Below are 27,385 nucleotides of genomic sequence, written 5' to 3'. Positions count from 1 at the left end.
CAGGGCGGCCTACGGTCCCCTCGCCTTCACCGGATAGTAACACGCATGTTGCTATGGGCACAACCACGTTTGACCTCTCTGCGCGCAGTTCACCTACCGGGCAGAGTCATTTATGCAGCGGATCTCCTATCCAGAGGAGGTCCTCTTGCGGGGGAATGGCGTCTACACCGTCAGGTGGTAGAGCGCGTTTGGGAATGGTTCGGCATAGCGCAAGTAGATCTCTTCGCTTCGCGAGAGACCACGCACTGCCCCCTATGGTTCTCGGTGAGGGACCTCGACAGCCCCCTAGGAGTCGATGCACTGGCTCACGAATGGCCGCCAGGGCTCCTATATGCGTTTCCGCCGATTCCGATGCTCCCCGCCTTCTTAGAGAAAGTCAGGGTAGAGCAAGCGACAGTGATCCTGATTGCTCCTCGGTGGCTTCGGAGGATATGGTTTCCGAGCCTGGTGCAGTTGCTGCACGGTCACCCGAGGGAGCTTCCCCTGCGAGCGGACCTATTGTCCCAGGCCCAAGGAGGGCTTTGGTACCCGAACCCCAAGCTCATGCAGCTATGGGCTTGGCCCCTGAACGGGAGTGCCTGTCAGCCTTAGGGCTCTCGAAGGCGGTGATTTCGACCATTCAGAGTGCTAGAGCGCCCTCTACTAGGTCGCAGTACACATACAAGTGGCAGTTGTTTCAAGATTGGTGTCTGGCGGAGGGCCATGACCCAATATCCTGCCCTATGGCAGTGATATTACAGTTACTACAGAAACTGTTAGATGAAGGGAAATCTCCCTCTACGCTTAAGGTGTATTTAGCCGCCATATCGGCTTGCCATGTACGCATTGACGGTTTATCACCAGGTTGCCATTTTCTGGCATCTCAGTTCCTGAAGGGCACAAAACGCTTGCGGCCTCCAATGATGACCAGTTTACCGTTATGGAGCCTTGACGTGGTGTTAGAAGCCCTTACCAAGGCACCATTCGAGCCTCTCGACAGCGTGGATATGAAGCTCTTGCCTATCAAAACTGCGTTTTTGCTGTCAGTGGTATCAGCCAAACGCGTGGGTGAGCTACATGCACTGTCAGTGCATTCATCATGTACTCGTTTCGCAGGAGACGGTTCTAAGGTCTCTGTGCGGCCTTTTTACCCAAGGTCATATCCCCGTTTCATATGAACCAACCAGTCAAGTTGATGGCGTTCCATCCTCCTCCTTTTTCTTCCCCAGAGGAAGAACGGTTACACATGCTCTGCCCCGTGCGGGCATTGAGGTGTTATATTGACCGTACAACGACTGTGAGGCAAACAGAACGGTTGTTCATATGCCATGGTTCTAGGACTTTGGGTCAGCCGTTGTCTAAACAACGCCTTTCCCACTGGATAGTGGATGCTATTAAATTAGCTTATGAATCTGCAGGCCTTCCACCACCAGGGCAGTTGAAGGCGCATTCCACTAGGGGTATGGCGACATCCTGGGCCCTCTTTAGAGGGGTGCTGGTGTCTGATATTTGCGTGGCAGCCAGTTGGGCTACACCGCATACTTTTATGAGGTTTTACCGGTTTAACGTACTGGATTCCTCTGCTCCACTATTTGGAGCATCTGTGTTACACTCTATGACACCTCAGGATGCGGACATATAGAGTGGTTGACTATATGGTGTTCACTATTCCACCTTAGGACAGGTGTCATTGCGAGCATAGACACTGAGGCGCAGCTCCGCATATGTGTAGATGTATTGCCTACGCAGTTGTGTTATGACGTAAGTCTGTCCTACTGCCGAGAATCCTCCCTCCTGACGGCTTGGGTACACTATTCCCATACCTTGATGGTTATTTTCGACTTGAAAGGGAACGATAGGTTGCGGATGCAACCCCGGTTCCCTGAAAGAGAAAATAACCATCAAGCCGAGAGGTCGCTCCGGAAGCCTTCACGGCTTGAAGAGCAAAAGAGGAAGAGAGTCTCTGCGCGCTGCGTGTAGTAAGCTCCCAGGGGGGCGGGCTTACACGGCAGCTCGCGCAGAGGCCTATCGGCAGCTTTGCTATAAAGCTCAATCCCTACTGCCTGACGGCAATATCCCATACCTTGATGGTTATTTTCTCTTTCAGGGAACCGGGGTTGCATCCGCAACCTATCGTTAGTAAGGGTGGGCGAAGCAGGCGGCTGGCGATTCTGCTTCTATGGAGAGTGCTGTTCGGTGCTGCTCAAGAACTTTGCAGTTTTTAACTTGTCGTATAATTGAATACTAATCAGTGAAGCACAATCTTTCTGCATTATTTAGAAGATAAAGACTCCAGTAAACATAAATAAAAATCACAATATTCATACTTTGACGGTTTGTGTTTTATTTCCCGTTTAAAAAACAACCATTTCAGAAGCGTTTTGAAACTGGTAAAAATGTAATCAGAATATTAATTTAGAGTCGAAAATACGCATTTAAGTGTATAATACAGTAATTGAAGAAGACGTAACCATGTGCATTTTGTTTTTGCAAGTTGAGTTCATGTGACTTCACTCACGTGTCTTTGCTGAAACTCAACATGGCAGCTGCACGAATGAAGAAAAAATACAATGTTACAGTAAAAGACAGAGCTAAAAAAATCTGATTGTCTATATGAATTTTGCTGTCATTCCATTGATCATGTACGAGTCAATACTATTAAAAGATCATATTGCTAGTCGTAAACACGTAGAGAACAAGAAAGCAAATAAGACGACAGCAATGGCAAAGCACTGCATTCTTCTATGATGGAAAGCGAAGGTACTGTACTGCGCTCAGGCGGGGCTTTCCTTAAGTAAGCCAAATTAATTGCGTGTTTAATTATTGTTTAGTTTCTTTCTTTTATGCTACCTGCCTTTAATAAAGCTATAAAAAGCAATGTTAAACCATGGCCGTTTCTGTATTATCTGACGATGAAGAAAGGAGCTCAAAGCTATTTTTCTAGCTATACATTCCTTAAAGAAAATTGATCTCGTGTAAAGGATATAGTCACTACATTATATACCTTTGTTTAATAAATACATTCTGTCCGGAGACACACCTCCTTGTTAAATTTAGCAAATAACAAGGCAGAATCATCAAAGAAACAATTGGGAGGATTAATTATGCGTTTACATTAAAAGGGGAGCTATTTAAATTACAATCGGGTGATACACAGCAGTGAACCTGTGTAGAGCAACGACTCAGTCAACAGTGCGCCTTTTTTATCAGTGTTTCATATTTTATCCTGGTTATTGTAATTTCAGCAATAAACTTAATTTGTGGAGTACTGTACATAGGATTAGTCTCACATGACATTATTGGACGGTAACTAAACTGTTTCATATTTGTTTTATTGTTATTGTAATGCCAGCAATAAGCTAAACAGGTATTTTCAAAACACCTTCATTTGTTCACTGAACTACATTGTTAGTGGAAGACTGTAAATGTGATTCTCACAACAGTGCTGGACATTTGTTTTCTGAACTGTTGTAATATATTTATTAGGTTTTCCTGTTTATATTAATGCCAGCAATAAGCCAAGTAATGTCTGTAAACATTATGAAGTGTTTTCAGGTGCTTTACTTACTATTACAGCAACAAGAGTCTTATTAAAAAAAAAAAAAAAAAAACTAAAAAAAATTTGGCTTTAATAATAATAAAAAAAAGAATGGTGGTAATATTTATTAATTTACTTATTTTAACTATCGACATTATATTAAATGCCATGTTTAATTAATAAGTTGATAAAAAAGTGGGGGAACTAGCCATCTTTGAAAAACAGAATTTGCCATTCCCAAAAATGGAAAATCAGTAGCCCTAAAGATGCCAGTGTTTTATACAGCTGTATAAAGCACTTATATGCAGGCTATCAGTTAAGCATGCAGTCTATATCTATGACAACAACTGACAGGGCTGCATTTATGATAATATCTCAGACAGGCTTCATAAAGGTAAATATATGCTTCATAAAAATTCTATATTTATATATTCAGAGGGTGATTCAGAATCAGAGGCAGAGCCACAATAAATGCCTTGTTTAAATTTAATGCAAATTGTACAATTCTACAGATACTTGTGTTGGAATATTGTTTCAAAATTGTATAATGCAATAAAAATTAATATATTAAAAGGGTTAATGCGTGGCCAATGGTTTCTCACTGATAATTTACCCTTTTTCAGTCAAAACGGCAAGTTTCTCAGTATCTAAAAAGCTTAGAGGGAACGCTGTTTACAGGTAACATTTGAGTACAGTTTTGTAGAGAAAAGACCTGAAACAGAAATGAATGTGACTCTACATTAGAATGACTTACCATTTATTAGTGGCTCAAGCCAGAGTATGTGTTACCTCTGTATTAGGTTCTATGCTGTGTATTGATTGCGCTAGGGACAATCGTTACTCAAATATTGTGAGTAGTTTACAACCAAATTACAATAGATTTAAGAAAAAAGGCTTTCAAAAAGCATGCATTGATCATTAATTAGTATTTATGCTTGTAGGCCTTGGCCAGGCAAAAACTGACGATCAATTGGTTATTGGTACCAGTGCCTCATCATCTGGACCAATCAGAACGATACTGTTACAAAGGTAGCATTTCTGATGATACCTACAGGAAACCATGGACCAGAGGTACTGTACAGTGACATAAATGCATTCGATTTCAATTTTAAATAACTACATAACACTAATTTAAATCCCTGGGTTGTACAATACTTAATAATCTTTAAGTTCCTATCTAGACTGAAATATCCATTGCACATTTAAATGTATTGTGCCAGTGTCCACATTTCAGTGCAAAGCATCCATTAGTTTGTTTTACACAGAAATCTGTCAGACTTCTTGTCCACATACATTCTTTTAAATGATGTATTAACTCACTGTCAGCTTGTTTAGGAATTCAGGAGCTGATACATCCCCAGGGACTGGAAACTGCTCTAAATTGCAAAAAGATGATATAACTTATATTTGTCATTAATTTGCTGCTGTGTAACACACTGAACCCCTCTCCTGTGTAAAGCTGTGTAAAAATGGCCCTTGATTTAAAGGATTTAAATACGTCATTGACTTTATTGTTAACCTTTTTTCACCAGATGCTTTTACATTTGTTTTAGTTTAGTCAGTCAGATAGTTCTCTAGATTTCATTCGCCATTAATCTTTGCACATTATCATAGTTGGAACCATAGATCCTACCAGACAAATATTAATATAACCAGGCAGACCTTTTTTTAACTCTTGTAAACAACTTGTGTTTGGAAATCTTGGTAAGCTGAAGATAAGTTATGTGCCAGAAGACTTTGACCCGTTACACATAATAACACATTTTTTTGTGTGTGTTTAGGTTGTGTGGTCTCCACTTGCAAATTAGTTATCAGTGGCTCAGTTCTGAACGACTGGAAGACGTACGGCTGCCCAGATGACTTTCAGGAAAAGTAAAATATATGATGGCAGAGCAAGATCAGAGATACCTTAAGGCCCTGTACATATCACAAAACTAAAAGACAATTATTATAAACTAATGCTGATAATACATACAGAACTTAAATGGTACATAAGGACCTTTTTATTTTATTGTGTTATATGTTCCCATGTGTTGCTACAACTGTTTACGTAAGGTGTGTGTATTTCTTTTTTTGTTTCTTTTTTTTTACATTTTGACCACTTTTTTAAACTTTTAAATTGCATTCCCTGCCTCAAGATGGCTTCCCATGTACCTCTCAGAACTACATTTTCCATCATCCTCCTGTTCACTGGTAAATCCATCTCAGTTACATATGAGCAGGAGGATGATGGGAAATGTAGTTCTGAGAGGTCCATGTGGCTACAGTTGAAGCCATCTTCAAATGTAATAAAAATAAAAATAAAACAATACACATCTTACGTAAACAGTTGTAGCAACACATGGGAACATGTAACAATAAAATAAAAAGGTCCTTATGTACCCTTTAAGAGGTCTACAGTAAAATACAAATAAACTAACACTAATAAAATCTAAATTCACACATGCCTAAACAGTTACAAAGGCCAAGCTTCTGTATAAAAATAAGTCTTCAGGCTATTTATAAGGATTGAACTAAGAGAGAACCCCTAATATGTTGCACAATACATCCGTGCTCAAATCAAAGTGCCATTTACTAGAATGTAAAGCACAGTACTGTAGGATTACATACTGTCCATCTACAGGAACACAGAAAAAACACAAAACTAATTTATTGGTAATGCTGTGGTCTTAATTGTTCTATTAAGGGTTCGTCAGAGTAATGCACTAATAATGGTATCCCAATGGTATTTTTAAAACTGCCAAATTAATTTGCTTGAGAACAGTTTGGGAATACAAGGGAGGCATCTTTTTATCATTGAACTACACAGTGTATGCGATAGATCAATAGTCACTGTACAACTATGGCCAAAAGTTTTGCATCACCCTATAGAATTAACTAACTTTGCTTAATAAAGTCGAATGAAACCTGCTGAATAATGTTATGTAAACATATTGAATTACATACCACTTTGTAATTTTCAATATACATACTTACGAAAACTGACAAAAATACAGAAATGTGACATTTCGCAATCTAACATCAAACACTAATTTACTATTATAGCTTCATGTAGTCTTTTGGCCATAGATGTACATTATGATTACAGTGAAGCCTGTATACTAATTCGGAACATGAGGTGTTTGTTCATATTGTTATTCAAACATTACAAATCAAGAAACCTGCACAAATTATTAAAATTCAACTGCCATGGGGTTCCCGAGTGACTCATCCAGTTAAAGCACTGCCGCTGGGAGCGCAGGATGAGTCATACAGCTTGGACGACGCCAGCCCGCATCCGGGCTGTGCAAAGAGGCCGAACTTTGCTGGGGACTCTGAAGGGGGCGTCACATTGACTCTGATGCTCCCAGGTTGGGGGATGGGAAACCGACAGGGATTCCTTCTCATCATCGTGCAACAGCGAACCCTACTGGCCAGACACCGAGCACATTCAGAGTGGATAAAGCAGGGCTGATCTCTGTTGTCTGGGATCGGTAGCCCGCCCACCTCTGCTCTTATATTCAGGGAAGATGGGAGGGAAAGTAGGTTGCTCATCATAGGTTATCATTTATTATTTCTAATCATTTTAGGATCAGCGTATCCTGTACCTCAGTGCAGGTTAAGAGTGACACAGTGGAGGTTGTTCCCAGCTCAATCCCCTACTCTCAAGTTGATGTAGAGGAAGTCACGTTGCTTCAGATGAGAAAAGAACTGGACAAAACGGAAGAACTCTTGCTGCAGGATGAAGGTACGTATGCAATCATGTAGCCCCAATGATGACACTATATTGAGTTAGAAGGAATGTGTATGAGATAAGGAGGGTTACTTTTTGATTATTTTCCTAAGCATTCCTTTAGTATTAAACACATCCAAATGTATAAACTTTAAGATTTTGAGAATGTTTTTAACCAATCAGAAAAGCCATCATAAGAAGCCCTCCATATTTTTTTATGAAGAAATATTGATGAAATAAGTTGGTCTACATCTACACTAATATAAACCCCTAAATTTGCCCTGCATATTTTTGACAGTGTTTAAATGTTTAGGTAAAATTCTATATGTTTAACACTTGGCTAATATTTAAACCTTTAAACTATTTACACCTCTAGTCGGGATAGCACACAGCGGAAGTCCTTTTGTGATTGTAAAAAAATATTTTCTTCATTGTGATTTTTTCATTAATTAGTTTCCCTGAGAAAAACAAAACATTTGTTTAGATCATGGCAGAGCAAACATTTTCATTTCGAATTATTATTTGGGGGAGATTTAATTAAGAATTAGAGCAACTGCGTTATTTTCCATGTTCTATAATAACTTTTAGTCAAATTTTCCAAAGGCACAGTTTATGCACTGGTGGTCAAAATGATGTGCCGTCAGTCTTGAAACAGAATGACTGGAAGAGGGACGTTTATTTCTCCTTGTTTCCCATTTAGACCCCTTACTAAAATATCGTCTTTAGCACAAGTAACTGTTTTCTGAAATTGCAAATCGAAAAGCTAATTAGAAACAACTTAATGCTACTTATAAGCACCTAAATTAAAAGTCAGAGTTGTTTAATTCTGATTTGATAACTTTACTCAATGTAGTTTATTGTTGTTCATTTACTGAATTGGATTTGCCTTTCTGAAGAAATTGCCATGATTATTTGGAGTAAAGCCAATGTAACATGAGGCAACTGTTGTATCAGAAGAGTTGCTGGCAGCCAAGTTGCGTCAACTTCTATGTAATACCAGGCAACTTCCAATTGCAACTTTTTCAGGAAACTTAAGAGATGAACCAATAATATTTAAGGTAAGTTTGGAGTTACTGAATCTGTTTTAAAGTTACAGTTGTCAACTTTTAAAAACTTAAATAGTTGGTAAAAGTCGAATTGGAAGAAAAAAAGAAAAGGTTTGCAGCTGCCTGCATTGTTGCAGTGTGTTTGAAAAAAGGATAAAAATACAAAAAAGACAAAAGTATTTCTAAAGGAGCTTGCCACAGAAGACACAGATGGAGTACTTGTTCCGTGTCAGCCGGAATACAGTCATCAAGGCTGATTGGAAACATGTACAGTGGGCTTAGGGAAGAATACCTCAGAACTCCACAAACTCAACAAGAGTGGGTGTCTGTATCCTCAAAATGTAAGGACATGTGGAACTTTCCACAATGCATTGGGACCTTGGATGGCAAACATGTAATTATTGAGCCCCCACCACATTCAGGCTCTCACATTCAGTTGTTCTCATGGCCCTCGTGGATGCTGAGCTAAAATTTTCATACATTGATGTTGGGACAAATGGGAGAATGAGTGACGGTGGGGTTTGGGCCAAACGTGGTCTCAGTTCAGCTCTTGAGAGCAATCAGTTAAACCTTCTGCCTCCAGAATGCCTGCCTGGGCAGAATAGTAAGGTGCCATACGTGGTGGTGGCAGATGAGGCCTTTGCACTTAAACCTTACCTGATGAAGCCCTACTCACAAGCAAACCTGGACAAACAGACGAGGATCTTTAAACTACCGTCTCTCTAGGGCAAGGCGCTGCGTGGAGAATGCCTTTGGAATACTGGCAAGCCGCTGGTGGATTTTCCGGACACCAATTGGACTTGCTCCAGGAAAAGTAGAAATATTAACTCTGCTTTGCACAATTGCTTGAGGAGCAACTCCACCAGAAGTGTGCTTTACACTCCACCTGGAAGCACTGACCAAGAAGATGTAGGGATGGATCAAATAATTTCATTTATAATCAAACACAATACATTCATAAACCAAATAGAAACATTACGTGAAATACAGTATATTAATTTAAAGACTAAATAGATTAATTTGATTAAATACAATATATGAATCAATAGAATACATGCATTACAGTTGTCGTAATAATAAAATTAAATATTAATAGTCAAAGTTGTTTTTTTTATTGAAGAAGCAAATAAAAATAATTCAAAAAAATATGTGATAGTTTTTTTTTTTTTTTTTTTACATTTCTTTACTCATACTGTGTAGCACACTATGCAACTGACATCGACCTTCTGCCTGTTTTTCAGCTGGCAGTTCTTTTAGTGCTGGTGTTATATATTTTCTAAATGTTTCATCTGGATCCAGTTCTTTTCCGTTTCTCCTTCACGAAGGTACGTCATAGCCTCTTTCAAAGGATCATCTGGGCTGTTGTCTTTCCCCATTTTGGATCTTTTTGTCTGCCTGCTCTTGCTTAGCTCCAAAGGTGGTGAAAGAGAAAGCTGGCTGTCAGATATAATAGGAAGGACAGATTCAAGAAGAAAAGCTGGGGATTCAGGTGGAAGGCTGCACACTGACATTTGCAATGAGTCAGGCACCTGTGAAACAAAAGGATATTTCTTCAGAGTATCACTACACTACATTAATGAGTTAATATTAAATAGAGCTTTGTAATTCAGTAACCATATGTCCAAAACCTATGAAAATACACCGTAATGCACTCTAGTCTAAATACTCTACAGGTAAATACTAAACGTGTTACACAAAAGGAGTGTTCAACTACCTAAAAAGATACAGTTGTCATCAAAATATTACATACATCAATGTACTTTACATTGGGGTATGTAAACTATTGATGACAACTGCACTTACGGTATTTAAGTAGGCCATAAAAATATACTGATATGACTATTTACAGTAGCTCATTTATAGCTATGGAATAGTGTATGTATATAATATTACCAGGGGTAGGCTCTGAGGCTGTCTTGACTGGTAATAATAATAATAATAATAATAATAATAATAATAATAATAATAAATGTTTTATTTTTTATAATGCTTGAATACACAGTAATGTACACAGTTTAATGTACTATAATTAGGGCTTCAGGTTTTCGGTATTTTCATGGTGTTTCCCTACTCAGTTAAATTAGTTAAATTAGTTAAATTAGTAACTGGTGTGATTCTTATTTTGGATTGGTCTCTTAAACGTGATTTGAATGTGATTGGAGTTAGACTGCAGTTGTTTGATTAGGAACTGGGGAAGTGGCGATAAATAAGGTTTGCCAACGCTTATTTATTTTAAACTAGATAAGTCATTTATTGAAAAGAAGAAGCGCTATGCTGTTTTCTCAGGTGATAAACAGACAAAAGTGTGAGAGTTTGAATGATTATTTAGCAATGTTAAATTAAAAAAAAACATGACGGTAATCAAAATATATACATGTTTTTATTATAATTAACAATAATCACTAATGCCTGAATTTGTAAAGGGGAGGAGAAAAGTCGGACGAAAACACAGAAAACCAGAAACCCAGACTATAAGCTATGTCATGTTAATCAAGTCGTCATTTTCAAATCATTGTGTAATCTCATTATTTAGTAGTTATTTAGTAATTTAGCAGACAGCTTTAACCCTTTGAGTAGTGCAAATGTACCAGTACGTTCGCTGCTGCTCTGGTCTCCAGGGAGTACGAACATACCAGTACGTTCTGCAACTTTAAACTTGAATTACTGAGCCTATAAAACTCCTGATCACATAATATTGTAACACTAGGTTTCTGTAACACCTTTGATTGGTCTCATGCATCCTCTGCCAGATATTGACTGAATTACATATAATAAACTCAGTCACAAAAATGTCAACAGTGTTTGTAAACCAGCGAAAATGGCTCAGTGAGAAAGACGTATTAGTAATAAAACTGAATTCAGATTCCAGTTTAAATTCAAATACATACGATTCTTCCACTGAATCGGATGTCAGCGAGTGTGTCAGTGAAGACAAGCTAAGAATATGTACCATCAACATCAAGTGACAGCGAAGAGGTGGCATCAAGCTCTGTGCGTTGCTCCATGCTTCAAGGAGTATCATACGCTGAAGCATTAGACACTTTCACTCCCTCCGCCCCCACAACCTGTTTACCCGGATATGATTTAGTCATGTCTCTCTCTCACCCTTTTTTTTCGTTAGTACGTGTTTTTGTGGTTGTTCCACCCCGTTGTTTATTGTTTATTGCCTACATGTTATTTTTTAGTCAAAACCTTTCCCTATGACTAAAAAAAAATATTTGTTTTATTTATTTATGGTAAAAATGATTTGTCTGTATTTCGTCAGTATTCATTACATACATACAAACATATAGCTTTCAGCTTGTTTGTATGCTGTACTCGTAATAATCAAGCGCATGCATAAGACTCCCGTAGGACCGGCAGTGCATTTTAGAACTCACTACTCAAACATAGCGATTTACATGGTTTGTCAAACATAAGAATACATTGTACTACATAAAAACATTATGTGTAACATTGTACACATTCATCTAGGTGGCACTAGGTGACAAGAGTTGCCCCTCTATTGTACCCGCTTCACTCTCTGCTAATACGGGGCTCCACACATACTCTACCCCCATGCTGCACAGTATGGACTAGGCCTTACCATTTTTTAACTCTGAAATAATTTAACTAAGCTATAACATAAATAACATGATTTAACATTACAAATATACAAAAAATGTATGTAACTTACTTTCAAACCATTCAATCAATGCAATCTCTTCGTTTGTTCCCCACTGTGGTCTCTTTTCAGTGGCCTTTTTTTTTTTCCAGTCGGCGTCTAGATGTCACATGACGTAAATCTGGATCACGATTGGTTGTTTCACGGAAGTTGCCAGGAACGTTGCAACAAAATCAAAATTATCTAGTTTTGAGCAACTTGGAGGAAAGTGCTTGACAATGTCGCAGGCAACTAGTCGCTGCAACCGTTGCCTGAAACAGTTGCTTGAAAGTTGCCTCGTGTTACATTGGCTTAACTATTAGCCTGGGTACCTACTCCTATAGTAAAAAGTCTATCCTTGTATTATCCTTGTAGGCGACCTCTTTATGTGACTAAAGATTTAAAACATTCCATTGGCTTGCGTGGTTGTACCTTGTACTTAATCACTTCTTCTTCTATATTTAGGTCACTTGGTTGTCGGATTTAGCATCATGTTGAAATTATAACCATGTGACCAACATTACATGATGTGGTTAGGTACCAGGGAGCAACTGCAACCTTTGCATGATACATAACAAAACCTTCAAAGCTGCATTTAAAGTAAATGGACAATGCCAATAAACCACACAGCACATGGAAAGTAACAACCTTGCTAGCACTAATAAGAGTTGGACTATTGAGACCTTTTTATTGTTTTTCCATTTTAGTACTTGATAGTTTATCTTACTATGCTGTGGCCTGTTACCAGGAAGACACTGAGTTGTGAGTGATTTGTGTGCCTGTTCCATAGCTCTCCGTTACACAGGCATTAATAATAACCTTCAATTTCCAAGCAACTGAGAAAAGTGTCTTGTTTACCCAGCCAACAAGATTATAGATACAAATGGAACCAGCTTGTTTTCACGCATCAAACTTGTAGATCATTTTAACTGAGCTGATGACTCTATGGACTTCATTAACCAGCGAGGAAGGATCAGATTTAATCAGTTACTTTAACGCATTCCCACTGCTTTTTCAACAGACCATAATATTTTAATGAAACTTTGCAGACATTAAGCATACACAACGGTAAAGACCATACAAACCCGTAAACCTTATTTATACATCTCTGTAACTTAAATGAAACACATAAGTACCACGAAAAGAGGGATTTACGAACAAAACTTTTATACAACAGCCCAGGGTCACTATTTTGAGCAAAAGAATTTGTGAGCGTCATGTTGTTGCACTCATTGCTATGATTTATTTTTATTTGTATTTTGTCTACAGTAATGCTACATTCTAAGTACCCTCCAGGTGGGATTTAGTTAGCTGTAGTTCAAAAATGAATACAGGGATCCTCATAAAGTATAGTGACACTTTACTTGTTTTGGAGAGTACTAATGCCTATTATATTATCTTAGGCTGTGTTCACACTGGGTCCGTTTAGAGGGTTTGGTCCGCACTCGGTACGGTTCGGTAAGTTTAGTGTGAAGTGTGAACAACACTTGGGAACCATACTGTACTGAGTCCACGTAAAGAGCTGTTTTGGTTCGTTGGGCAAAAGCTTGCTAAATCTCAATGTGGACTCTGTCCTTTCGCACATAGGAAGCTAACTATACAGTTGTAGTCAAAAGTTTACATACCCCAATGGAAATTTATAATTTCTAGAAATTTCTCAAAAATAAAGAATTTTAGGAAAAATCTTTTGTAGCAAAAGTTTTGCTTTTGTGGGTGAGGAAAAAAGGTACAAGAAATAGATGTATACAATTATTTATTTCAGCAATTTCTTTGCAAAACACTAATTCAAAAGTATTCATACCATGACAAGGAAAATGAAATTAATAGCTAGTTGAGGCACCTTTAGCAATAATAACCACTTTTAAATGAATTGGATATTTGTCAATGAGCTTTTGGTATGATCCTTTAGTGATTTTTGACCATTCTTCAACACAAAATTATTCCAGTTCATTCAGGTTCCGAGGACTTATGTTGTGCACAGCCTTCTTCAACTCATACCAAAGATTCTCAATCAGATTTAGATCGGGACTTTAACCATTCCAAAGTAGTTTTTGATGTGTGCTGTGGATTCTTCTTTAACCATTCCGAAGTAGTTTTTGATGTGTGCTGTGGATCGTTGTTGTGTTGGAACGTCCAGTTGTGCTTAAACCAAGTTTTGTAGTGGAGGGTTTCAGATGATTGGCCAGTATCTTTTGGTATGCTACGGAATCCATTTTACCATGTATTGGAACTAAATTTTCCGTGCCATTAGAGGAAAAACAGCCCCATAGAAGGATATTACCACCTCCGTGCTTGACAGTAGATATGGTGTTCTTTTCTTTGTACGCCTCACCAGACTTTCTCCAAATGTAACAACTATCAGCTTGACCAGATAGCTCGATTTTTGTTTAATCACTCCACAAAACCTTTGACCAGAACTTATAACCATCATTGAAATGCTGTTTTGCAAACTTTAAGCAATTGTCCTTGTGATGTTTTCCCAAGAGTGGCTTTTTCCTTGGCCTACGACCATTGAGACCTTCACGATGCAATACTCGACCTACGGTTGAAATGGAAACCCCAGTCCCACTTGCAGCCAATTCACTTTGAACACCTTTTTTTAAGTGTTCTTCTCTTAGCAAGCTTGTCAATACTGTTCAATATTGCTCCTGTAGACTGTTTCAGCTGACTTACAATAAGATTCATACTTTATTACTTCTAGTTTGTAACGCTATATTAAGCAAGAACACAGGAGTTCATCTGCCTGATCAGCTAGTGATTTGCAGTAGGGAGGCCATATGGCTCTAATTTATTTTATAAGATCCAGAATACATTGTGATGTCAATTTAAACAAAATAATACCGGTGTCCCATACTGTCCTGATGAACCTGGCGAAAGATGATGTGGGTACAACATACTTCTGGAAACTTTGCTACCAATTCAGGTGGTAACTTACTCTGTAATTAAAATACACATTTGTCTTGAAGTTTTCATATGTGAACATGCTAGACTGAGCCCACACTATTAATTGCTTTGAGGTAAGAAATAATGCATATTTTGATGATCTAAACCAAGGTGGATATTAATACTGACGTTCTTTAACTATATAATCATGCTGTGGTTTTCTACCAGGGGAGATTTATTAAAACCCCAATTAACGTCACTAAGTGCAATAAAAATACAGTGAAAAGAGATCAGTGAAAAAGCAGGTTTAAAAACGTTATTGAGATCAAATAGATACATATGTTAAATGCTAGGAATAATTACTGTACAAAATCCCTGAATTCTGTCAAATTTGAATAAAAGGAAGGGAAGTTAACTAGAAATGCATTTCTTTATAAATATTCTTGTAAAATATTTTCTTTGAATCATGGAAAATGACGCAAGCTTTGTGTCCTATAATAATACAGACACTTTAATCTACTGAAAGGGAGATTGTGCAATGAGTGGGAGTTGTGGATTGTCTCTTTGGCTAATTCATATGCAGTTGCAAACTGTCAGTAGTAGTAATTGTATGTTGTGGAAAGGTGTGATTGTTGTTAAGGAAGTATTACCTTATCCTAACTTGTTCAATCACCACACGCAAGCTGTTTTTGGCTGACACTGTTGGGTTCTTTGTTGTAAATGGTCCTAATTTACTTACCCCCTAGTCTTAAAAACTATTTGAATGGAGTTGTATTGTTTGTCTGTCTTTTATAAAAGGATCGGCAGATGTGCTGGTAAAAATGGTTCAGAGGTTGTGAAACACTACTCAGACTCCCATGGTTTATTTACAAAAATCACAGATATTTTATTGCCTAATGTAAGCTTTCAAGAAACAAAAGAGCTTAAGTGCCTGTGCTACCACCAGTGGTAAACATGGCGCACTTGTGCTTCATGCACAAAACAGACAAAAGAAAAATACTTTTTAATAATCCTACCAAAACACAGGTTGCTTTCCAACCATGGAGTCCAGCTTTCAGGAACACTACACTCACCAGTTACAATAGTAAGGGTCATAAACCCAGTTTTTTCATCTTATATTTTTACCTCAGGTGAGATTCACTTACCTACTCATCCTGGTATGAAGCTTATTTGGATGATCAAGGATTGAAACTGTTTTTTTATTTTCATTCATCTACCCACTTACTTTTAAAAGGCAATTGCCACTGCTGCGCTCACTAGCTGGTTGAGAATGAGCTGCACCAATCCACAGCCTCCATTCTTTACATTCTCATGCAGGTAGTGGCTCGGCACAAGCAACGTGTCTGATTCTATCCAACAGCGGACTGAAAAGCAAGTCAATGCCGGCTTCTCCCCTGTTAAAGTCCTGGTCGCAGAACTGTTCAAAGATGACTTGTGACACCAGCTTAACTATGCTTGGAACATCCATTTATGTCAGACCCCAATTGGAGAATCTTAAACTCCTTATTTAAAAGATAAGAATTTTCCTTGAGCAACATTTGTGTATTCAAAAACCTAAATTACAAAAATGATCAAATGCCTCACTCGGTTGATACCAACATTCTCTAAATCCCCACCTTTCTCCACCCTCTTTCTGATTCATCTGCAGCAGATGGGTTGGTGCATCAAATTCAGGTGATGGCATTGTAACATTTTAATTGGAATTATTTGTTGGGTGTGAAGACATCAAGCATTTGGCTCCACATCTTGTTTTTGAGATTAAGGGGTTGGTTTGAACAACTTATACCCTGATGAGGATAAGCTTCATCTGTTTTTTACAGCACCGGGCAGATCGCCCTGGATTGCATCAGTTACCTATTTTTAGGGGGTATCCTGAGATTGGATAAGTAGGTGATGCAATTCTTTTGCTGTAAAATCCAGCTATGTCTTATCCCGGCGGGGTAAAAGTTGATCAAATCGATTTCAGCAATAACCTGAGCAGTGAGTCTTAAAATGGCAAAAGATTTATGTCCAAAATGTTGAAGCTGAGCTTCATTGTGTTGTAACTTTATTTAAGCCTGAGCTGTAAAAACTGATAACAAAATATGTAAAAGTGTACAAACATGCACGCATCCCTGAACTTCTGATTTATAGAAGCTTTAATGTTTCCTTATACCCCCTTTTCGGGTGAAATTGCTTGTAATTTGCTACCACCGAAAATCTAATTGTATTAACCTTGCCTTTATATATGATAAAAAAACAAACAAATCACAGTTTTTGATTTAAAAACTGAGAAAAAGGCAAATTGAAAACAAGAAATATACATTGTACTGCAATGAATGTAGATATTTAAGTAGATATTTTTAGTGCGGCAGGGTGTCCCGTCCCTTTTGCTTCTTCCCATATATATAGGGGCAGCAGTGTGGAGTAGTGGTCAGGGCTCTGGACTCGTGACCAGAGGGTCGAGGGTTCAATCCCCGGTCTGGGACACTGCTGTTGTACCCTTGAGCAAGGTACTTTACCTAGATTGCTCCAGTAAAAACCCAACTGTATAAATGGGGAATTGTATGTAAAAATAATGTGATATCTTGTAACAATTGTAAGTCGCCCTGGATAAGGGCGTCTGCTAAGAAATAAATAATAATAATAATAATATATATATATATATATATATATATATATATATATATATAGTGACTAAACACTGACAATACTTTTAAGTGAACTGACATTTTATACAGTACATTGTAACTAAACAGATTTCATCCACATACATAACAGTTTTTAAGTTATATGGAATGTACTAATTTAAAGGTGTGTTGTAATCCTATCAATACCTAATCTCTTAGCAAGAGAGGGATAGTCTGATAGAAATCTCATTTTGGTAATGTAAGGGAGCAATATGTTCCTGTGCTGTTTCGTAACAGTGCTTGTGATCAAAGCATACTGCTGCCATGGAGTTATGTAATCCCTCTCATCTGAGAAGGATATAATATGAGTCACCCTTTGTATGAATGCCCAACCCCATTCAGGTTTACTGCATCGTTGAGAATGGGTGATACCATGCCTCCTTGTGTGGGTGTTGTTATTATTAGCAACCTGCAGTATATCACTGCAATACAGAAATGCAATACATCACCATAACGTGCAATACATCACCATAACATGTCCTAGAGATCTCTGTGATCTGGGTATGTTGTTGCAATATACTCATTAATGTTTCTGATGTCATTTTAAATATATATATTTTTACCTTTTCCAGAAAATGTTTAAATGTTTATGTTTGCAAGTATTCATTTTGATTCTGTTCTGTTGTTCTAAGCATAAGCATAAAAAATGACAATTTTATAAAATGTACATATATCAGTACACAAAATAAAAAAAAAAAAAAAAAAAAAATCCTAACCAATTTACCATTATTCTTTGAAATCAAACTTACTTTCCAGACCCTGGGTACTCACCTACAACAGGCCCTGGCCATGCCACGTTTGATTAGAACAGCATCCAAATCTTCTCCATCTGGGGGTCGTATTCTGGGTGCCTTGTTGTTTTTACTTTGTCTTCAGCTCAATGTTTGCCTTTTGCTATCCAAGACTGGACATACGAATCCGGGCTAAACTTCTCAAGAGGGGGGCTGACAAGTTTTAGGAACTACAGAGCTGAGGTTCTTTCTATTGAAAGTGCAGTACGTATGGGTGTAACAATGAGATTTAGCTGACTGAAGACTCTTCCACATTCCATTTCATCAGGAAAGTACCTTGGGAGAGTTTAAATTCATCTATTATTTCCTTGTAATCATCTTGCCCTGTCTGGGCACAATTCTTTGACTTCTGATTGGAAGCGCGCACTGTAAGTAACCTGCTTTTTAAGTTAGAAGCCAGGCTGTGAAAGAATGGACCTTGTCTGATGGCTACATCACATTTTCTGCCTTTGTGCAGTGCAGCAGTTTTAAATTCTCCTTTTTTTACTGCCTCTGATGCTAACACACCATGGGAGCCAAGTCTATCGGTCATACACTCAAAAACACAAATCTGGATGGCCATCTAGTGTCAAGTACTTTCCCAATTTTTAAAGTCTCTGCCTCTAGTCTTTCTGCACATTCACTGAGTTATCTCTGATTTTTGTGAGAAGCATGATAAAGTGTATACAGTTTGTCCATGAATATTTTAAAGTGGTTTACGTCAGCTACTTCTTTGATTGTGTCATTAACACTGAGGTCCAAGCGATGTGCTGCACAATGCCAAATGACAACCCCTGGAAAAACATCAAGTAATAACTGAGCAACACCTGATTTCTGTCCTGACATGACTGCAGCCCCATCACAGCACAAAGCTACAAGACACTCACTGAGAATTTCCTGAGATATTCCAAATTTGTTAAGGCTGTTTAGTAGAGATGTGAAAACGCCTTTAGCTGAAGTATCAGAAAGCTCAATCAAGCAGAGTAATACATTAGTTGGACCACTCATGTCACTGAGCTGCAATCTCAAATAAACAATTAGTGTTGCTTTCTTGCTTAAGGATGTGGGCTCGTCAAGAATAAGTGCTAGCTTAGGTTTGGATAAAACTATTGCACACACCAGCCTTTTGTGCATTTCTCCAGAAATATGGTCCAGAATATTTGCACAGTAAATTCTGGAGTGCAGAGAACACCCTAGGTCAGAACCATTCTGTATTTGCAGTTGAATATCTGTTTCAAAATCAGTAAATGGCCTGTTGAGTTTAGCAATTTTGTAAGCTGTATGAAACATTCAAGCTGTACTTGCAAATTGCTCCTTTGTCACTCTAGCAATCATGTTTTCAAGATTGGATTTTTTTAGCATTTTCTATAAGCAACCTTATGTGCCTCAGAATTTTTATGTTCTCCAATCTTCTTCCTAAGTGACATTTCTTGTTTTTCTTTAGTTTCTCCATAATGTGTTATACTGGAATTTAATTCCTTGTGTTTTCGAGGCACCTAGACTTCCAACCTCCCTGCAACCCATTTTTATTTTTACAACCCATCAGCCAAGGGTTCTTTTCCATGAATTGTACCTTCTGAGTCACTGTCCAGCACTTTGGAAGGCTGTCATCTTTGGTTTCATCAATACCTGTTGATTCTGGCTCAATCTCTTGTTCTGTTTGTATGTTGTCACACTCACAATCAGCTAACATGGCACTGCTTCTGGTACGCTTTACAGTGTCACTTTCACTGTCCTCACCACTGTCACTAGCAGCTCACTTTTTAAAAAAAATGAGTGAGTTTTATTTGAGATGCCATTATTCTTCTATTCTGGTGTTTTCCTGACATCTTATTAAATTAACTTTGCTCTTTTAAGACATCTCCTGTCCTGTCTTCACCTGTCAGGGCAAAAAATATATAATAAAAAATTGTTCTAGGGAGCTCCCGAGTGGCGCATCCGGTAAAGGCGCTCTGCATGAAGTGCAGGATGCGCTCTATAGCCTGGACGTTGATGGTGCGAGTCCAGGCTATTCCACTTCCGACGGGAGTTCCCAGGGTCGGCGCACAATTGGCCGAGTGCTGCCCGGGCAGGGGGAAGGCTTAGGTCGGCCAGGGTGTCCTCAGCTCACCGCGCACCAGCGACCCCTGTAGTCTGGCCAGGCACCTGCTGGCTTGCCTGTAAGCTGCCCAGAGCTGCGTTGTCCTCTGACGCTATAGCTCTGAGGTGGCTGCATGGTGGGCCTGCAGTGTGAAAAATAAGTGGTCGGCTGACAGCACATGCTTCGGAGGACAGCGTGTGTTTGTCTTCGCCGCTCCAGAATCAGCACAGGGGTGGTAGCGGTGAGCTGAGCCTAAAAATAATTGGCCATTCCAAATTGGAAGAAAAAAGATAAAAACAATTGGCGACTACTAAATTTAAAAAAAAAAAAAAAAAAAATTGTAGCATCCAGACCGGTATTTCATACAGCAACTTTACAAAGGCTTTTGCACATGTCTAATTTATACTATAGTTAAAATAAAAATATATAACCTGTTTTATTTTTATTGCTAAGAACTTCACATCATCTTATATGATATACCTGGTATTTCATTTTTCATTTCATTTACTTTGTACTTGCATACATTCTGTTGTGTTTCTGTTTCTGATTAACCTTCCTGCAACCACTTATTTTTGCAATGTAAAAAATGCCACTTTTTTCTATAGATTTTTAATTCTTAACCCTGCCCTAAGTAAACATTTTGCAGTTTTCAAAAAAAATGTTGGTTTATTTTTTTTTACCACTGCATACGTTTTTGTTGTTGATATGATAAACGCCTAGCCTATGTCTGCTTCAGGTACTGTATTTAACTTTAAAAATAAAATGTAAAATACACATAAAGTAGGATGTATTTCGTTGGCTTTGTGGATTAAGTGCTATGTTTTAACATACGGTACTAAATAGTATACATAACGATATGATTCTGAAAATGCTACTTACCAAAACGATGACTTCTTCAAGAGTTCAACATGGTTTATGCAATTTATGCAAGTCACAGCGTAATCATATACTCACTGCACTGTGCTACACATCATTTGAAAATACTGTATCCTAATTAAACAAAGTGACGTCCCAATTAAACAACATAAATAGATTCGGGAAGAACCGTGAGGTTGCTATATAACAGAAACAGTGTGAGACTGGATGGGTTGGCAATTCATTCCAAGGAAAGTCTGAAGTTGGCCATCCAGAAGGGGGCGGAGTCACAGTACCAGAAGTCATCGCCTTAATGCGGTCGGCGATGTGGCAATCGCGGATTGGAGGAAAAGCAATTGCACTCGCTACCGAAGGGGGCGTGTCTAAGGGTAATCGGGATGTGGCGAAGCGATCTGTTCCTGTTTTATGGTTATGAAAGGACCGCTGGAGGAGTAAAAAGTAACTGAGTGTTTTGTCAGTCTAGTAATTGTTGTATTGATCATTATAGACGGCTAAAGATCCGGAAGCTGTCGCTACGAGCCAGCACCAACCCCGGACTACACTGCACTTCACCGTATTTCACCACTTGTTCTAAGAGCGCTCACTGTGGATTGGTGACCATGTTGTGTATAGTGTTTCATTGGATTATTGTTATTATTATTTCAGGACTAAAATCCCAGTTGGGTTTTGGCTGTGCAAATACACATTGGTGTGTATTGCCAGCCTTATTATTTAAAAAGCAAATAAAGCTTCTTTGACTGTGGAATTGTGTTGGGTCGTTATTCTACTGCACTGCATCAGCAGTACACCGGTGCACTGCAAACCACTTGCCACACCTATTTAAGTAGAAATCTCGATGATCAGGATCCCGATTCGGCAGCGCTGACTGTATAGTGGATACATTTTAAAGGGCTACTTGAAACGTGGCGGAAACGACCTGTGAATCCAACCGATTTGAAATGTCACAGGATCACAAGTGCAGGGAAAAATAAAACTGATAAACAATATTATTCAAGTCAAATATGTGTTTATTTGTATAGCTTAGAAAATAATAACTTAAAAAGGGCAGAGCCACGTGCTCTGGGCTACAGCGAGATCAAAAACTGAGCACCTAGAAATACATTCAGTGCAGTTTTATAACTTTCAACACACACCCTTGTAGTGACGTCATTTGTGACCCATCATTCCTCTATGTTCAACACGGCACTATCTATTCTGTGTAGCAACACAGCTAAACCTGCACAAAGACATTCATTTGCTTCATAAAGAGGCCCTCGTATTCCTGAGCTCAAGTACCCCACCCAGCTCCTCAGTTTTATCTGTTGCAGAAAATAACATTTAAAAAAATTATTCTAATATAAAAACTATTACAAAATTTCTGCACAAGTTAGATGGGAAATGGGGAATTAATGTATTGCCTGAAGTTGAATCTGACTCAAACCCAAAGGAAAGAACATTAAAAGCTGTGGAAAAGGTAAAACATTAAAGTTGAAATATTCAGGTGTGTGAAATATGAAAGAGCATGCTAAATATATTTAACAAGGACTGCAAACATCTACGTCTTGTATGCACATGTATTGAAAGCCTACTACGGTACAAGGTTAACTGACAGGGATATAAATGAAAAAACAAGTGAGCTGAAATCAATTTCATGTTTGTATTCTTGTCTAAGATCTGCTTTTGCAGGAGGAGGTCATTTTCGCTGACTGTTTGTCAGAGTTTCGCCGACAGATGCCAACGCTGTTTTCCCTGCTTGGCAGACTGAGGACTTTCTCTGTCAAAGATCCCCTTCTGAATTCAAGAGGAGAACTGTTTACAGATGAAATCTTTTTCAGGTAGTAGATGAAGGTGACACCATAAAAATCTAAAGCAGGTTAACACTTCAAATATACACCTGCCATCAAATATTGGGAAAAATTAATAATGCTGACTGGGGTATTTGTTGTCTGTTTTACCTGTTTTATCTTGGTATCCCTAAATAGACAAGATTCTCTTCTTCAAATGTGTGCAAAATATATTATGACTGTCGAGACTGGCACCACATTCAGTGTGCAATTGCAATTAATAGACCTATTTGTGGTAAAATAAATAACAAGTACGCTACCCAGCCCTCCAATTTTTTATATTTACAGGACCACCACATTGGACAATTATTTATTTAGGAAAACCAAGATATTTATTAAGAAAGGAGTCTGACTGCTGTATAACTAAGGCCCTGTGAAAATCGCAGAAGTTTTCTTTAAAATTCACGGCAGTGTCACGGGTAAAGTATTGTATTTCACGGAATGTGCGCGGAACTATTTTATAAATTATGTATACATGTTATTATGTTTTTAAACATCAAATATAGAGATAAATGCGCTGACATCAAAATCAACGTCAAAGTTACTCAAGCACTTTACAATAGCTTGTGAAACAGTGTTGTAATTAACAGCCTGTAGGTAAAGTGTATCTGCAAGGACAGCTTTCAGTTCTAGTACGTCAGATTCATGTTCACCATTTAGGTCTTGCAAAACAAATACAATGTGTAACCCATGCTGATCTTGGGCATCAGTCGACTCATCAGTGACCAGTGACAAGCAACCAGTCTGTTTTACCAATTCCATAATTTCCTGCTTGTAATGTTCGGCAGCTTTAGGTAAGTATTTACGTCTCAGCTGGGCTGATGAAGGAATCACTCCACCATTTGCTACACTCAGTCTGAAGAATTTATGTAACTTTTGGTTATCCAATTTTTCGAGAGGGATATTTGTGCAAACAAACTCCTGTCAGATCAAAATGTAATGTGTTTCGTGCTTCACGGTTTTCAGTGGACTTTTGGAACATGGAAGTCACAGTTTTTTGTTTCTTTGCATGTAAAGCAGTCTCAGTGCTGCTCTGGATTTCCGACTTTCTCTTTCGGTGAATATTTGAATTTAAATGCCTGTCAACAGCCGATTCTCGGTAGTGAGCTACAGTAATGTTGCTGAAAGTACAGAAGAGCTTACCTCCATTGCTGTGTAAAACCCATGCTGGATTTTTAGCCTTTTTAGAGACATCCATTTTCTTGTTTACAGTGTGTAGTATTTTAATATCCTGCCTAGATTGCATATGGTCACATGACATAATCACTGCACAGCACTATGTGTATGCTAAATACTACACGCAGACACACAGCAGAGCTGTACAGTTTTGTTAATTTGATTTTTTTTGTATGAAATACAAATAATAATTATGAAATAATTTATTTTTATTTCTTAAGAATATTGTAAAAATCGCAGTATTGGGCTAATTTCATGATTTCCGCGCAGCCTGTAAAATCGCGATTTACACAAGGCCTTATGTATAACACATGTCTCACCTCAAGTAATTCTGCTTGACTTCATGATCATGTTTGTATTCATTCTTTTTACAGACTTTATCAATGTATCAGAAAGATATCATGCAAAAAAAAAAACAATGCATAAATGACGTCTGGAGAAAATAACATACATTCTACTGTACCAAGGTTCTGTCCAGGAGTGGCTTCTGAAATTTCTTTTTAAGGCTGTGGGTTGTCAGACCCTCGAAAACCAAATGTTTAAGACCTCTGAGAAGCCAGGGTGACCTCGTATTAGTTGTTCAATCTTTGGCTGGTTTTGTAATTAAAAAAAAAATAAAAAAATAAATCTGTGGCTTGAATTGTCCAATTCATACAAGCTTCTTCATTAGTGGCAGGTCTTGATGTTGACTGTGGTGTTGCTCAGCTTAACAAGGTTCTGTCATCTACAGACATTGTATGCCATTTGACAATGCAATGACTGGGGATATAGTGGAACATGGAGCAGACCCGAGGATTGAGAATTACAGTAAAATCTCAGCACTAAATGAAGAGGTACATCTAAAATAACCACAACAAAAACAGACTAATGGTGTATTTTAAAATGTAACCAGCATTGTCCAACTAAAATAGTATGTTAAGATGTGTAAAGGTATTCAAAAGGTATTAAAAATAAAACTTTACTAAATTGATTTCAAATGGTTTACTTCAATGGCAGAGAGAAACAAGGCAAAACAGTGTCTTTAAAAGAACAATATTAAATGTTGTTGGAATGATTAAACAAGTGGCCTCTATTTAGACCAATTGCATAGGTCACTGATGGTGGTAATGAGCCCAGCTTAAACTAGTGCACTTCAGCTTCCAAACACGAGGAGAAGGAGATCATCATTTAAACAGTGAAACTATAGGACTAGGCAATTAAAAACAGCAGATTGATTTTACTGTATATTTATTTGCAGTCTTTGATGTTACCATTTTATTTGGAATCCCACTCTCCCAATCAAAAGAGTGGCACTCCCACTGCCTGGGTGCTCCTAGATTTGTTGCGAATTGCATCCGAGCCGATGTTGGAAGGAGGTACCACATGGAAAGAGGCATTTCAGAGAGGTAGCTATTTAATTTTCTGTAGGGGAAATGTTTAAATATTATATGTATATATGCATTTGGCTAGTGACTATTTTTTAATACAAATTAGGCAGACACTCATCTTTCAGTTCATTAGGCAACTGAACATTTCCAACAAGTGCTTTTTGATGATCTTTTGAATCCACTAGTCATTTGTTTTATTTGTAATCATTAATAATGCAAAACATTCAGAGACAGGTGCAAATGTTTTACATGCAGAGTTGTGATTTTGAAGTTGAGAAGTCAATGATTTTGTCAGTACCAAGATGTAATAAATATACAAAGGCACTTTTCATTGAAATGTTTGTGCAGTCTCATCACTTAAGTTTCTTTTTAGTATTACCAGTACTGATTCATTTGGAGGGTCCTGGGTTTTTAATTCACTAATGTTAATACAGTGCTACTGTATATTTTTCTTCTGATTTAAAAGTGTGTTACAGCACAATATAGTGTCTCGCCTTACTGAAGCAGGGCTATTTGCTTTGAGAAGTAGATTTTTTTTCCCTGGTTGAAGCTCTACACACTGGTGAGCTGAAATCCATTGTGTCTTATCTTTAGCCTGCTAATGGGAACTGCAAAGCAATTCACTGCCAGTGAATATGCAGGTTAGAATGCAATCAAGAAACCTGAATGTTAAGCTGTGTTCTCTTTCGGTAAAGAAATATGTAGAAATGTATTCAAATTTAACAGTTAGCTAACTGGAGCAGCAAATCTCTTTAGCATAAGTTAGAAGATTACCTATTACCGGTTTAAATGGACAGCCACCATACTTTTTTATATATTACATAATTTAATATTTTTGAATTGTGCTCAGTTTAATACTTGATTTATTTATTTATTTATTTATTTATTTATTTATGTATTTATTTTGTCAGTTGTGATTTCTGGTGTCACACCAGCAGTGGAGCTTTCCGAATATTGTCCCTCTTGCAGTGAGATTTCAGATGAGATTTACAGAGAAAGGATAAAGAACATACTTGATCATACAAATCCAGGTAATTTGGTGCCTAACATGTAGTGCCTATATAGTTTTTACAAAAACAGACTTCTAAAAAAAATGACAGTAATAGTATAAAAAGTAGATAAACACATTTGAGTGGATTCAGGTATATTGTGTCCAGTGCTAAAGGTGAATAGGTTGTTGCTTGTCACAATATGTTGCACACGTCTGCAGGCTCAGTCATAACTAGTTTACAAAACCGTAGTTGTACTTTCCAGTCGTGGTCTTCTGCAAACATTAGAGGCTGCCTTGATGGATGTGTTGGTCAATGCACCCACTATCACGATTGTTGCCGAATAGTTGCACACAGCTCACACACAACTAGGATAATCATACAAAATGTCACATATTCACATACATTTAAATGCATTGAGGATTTTCCAATGTGTGTATATATATATATATATATATATATATATAGAGAGAGAGAGAGAGAGAGAGAGAGAGAGAGAGAGAGAGAGAGAGAGAGTTTATGTCTTAGTAGTACCATTTTACATACCAAAGACATTTTTAAATGAAACGTTACAAAAAGGATATTGCTGCTCTAGAAAGAGTGCAAAGAAGAGCAACCAGAATTATCCTGGGTTTAAAAGGCATGTCGTATGCAGACAGGCTAAAAGAATTGAATCTATTCAGTCTTGAACAAAGAAGACTACGCGGCGATCTGATTCAAACATTCAAAATCCTAAAAGGTATAGACAATGTCAACCCAGGGGACTTCTTTGACCTGAAAAAAGAAACAAGGACCAGGAGTCACAAATGGAGATTAGATAAAGGGGCATTCAGA

At 37.9% G+C, this 27,385-nt stretch overlaps 1 protein-coding gene and 1 long non-coding RNA gene across 2 annotated transcripts in view; one reads left to right on the top strand and one right to left on the bottom strand.

Moving 5' to 3' along the window:
- LOC117411696 (protein shortage in chiasmata 1 ortholog-like) overlaps nucleotides 1-27,385 on the top strand; it is a 53,670-nt gene that overhangs the window by 5,021 nt on the left and 21,264 nt on the right. Inside the window, exons 3-9 of the mRNA XM_059023111.1 lie at nucleotides 4,459-4,588; nucleotides 5,299-5,389; nucleotides 7,087-7,244; nucleotides 22,848-23,010; nucleotides 24,926-25,028; nucleotides 25,433-25,580; nucleotides 26,474-26,593. Of these exons, the coding sequence (XP_058879094.1) occupies nucleotides 4,459-4,588; nucleotides 5,299-5,389; nucleotides 7,087-7,244; nucleotides 22,848-23,010; nucleotides 24,926-25,028; nucleotides 25,433-25,580; nucleotides 26,474-26,593 (913 nt within the window). The remainder of the gene's footprint in view (nucleotides 1-4,458; nucleotides 4,589-5,298; nucleotides 5,390-7,086; nucleotides 7,245-22,847; nucleotides 23,011-24,925; nucleotides 25,029-25,432; nucleotides 25,581-26,473; nucleotides 26,594-27,385) is intronic.
- Nucleotides 9,432-18,513, bottom strand: LOC131736971 (uncharacterized). The gene is made up of 2 exons (XR_009328569.1): nucleotides 18,242-18,513; nucleotides 9,432-9,804 (listed from the first exon to the last, which is right to left on the bottom strand). It is a non-coding gene; the product is annotated as an uncharacterized LOC131736971 (long non-coding RNA).

This window comes from Acipenser ruthenus, chromosome 1 (genome assembly GCF_902713425.1).
Source record: "Acipenser ruthenus chromosome 1, fAciRut3.2 maternal haplotype, whole genome shotgun sequence".
Taxonomy (NCBI): Eukaryota; Metazoa; Chordata; class Actinopteri; order Acipenseriformes; family Acipenseridae; genus Acipenser; species Acipenser ruthenus.
This window is presented reverse-complemented; position numbering and strand designations above follow the sequence as displayed.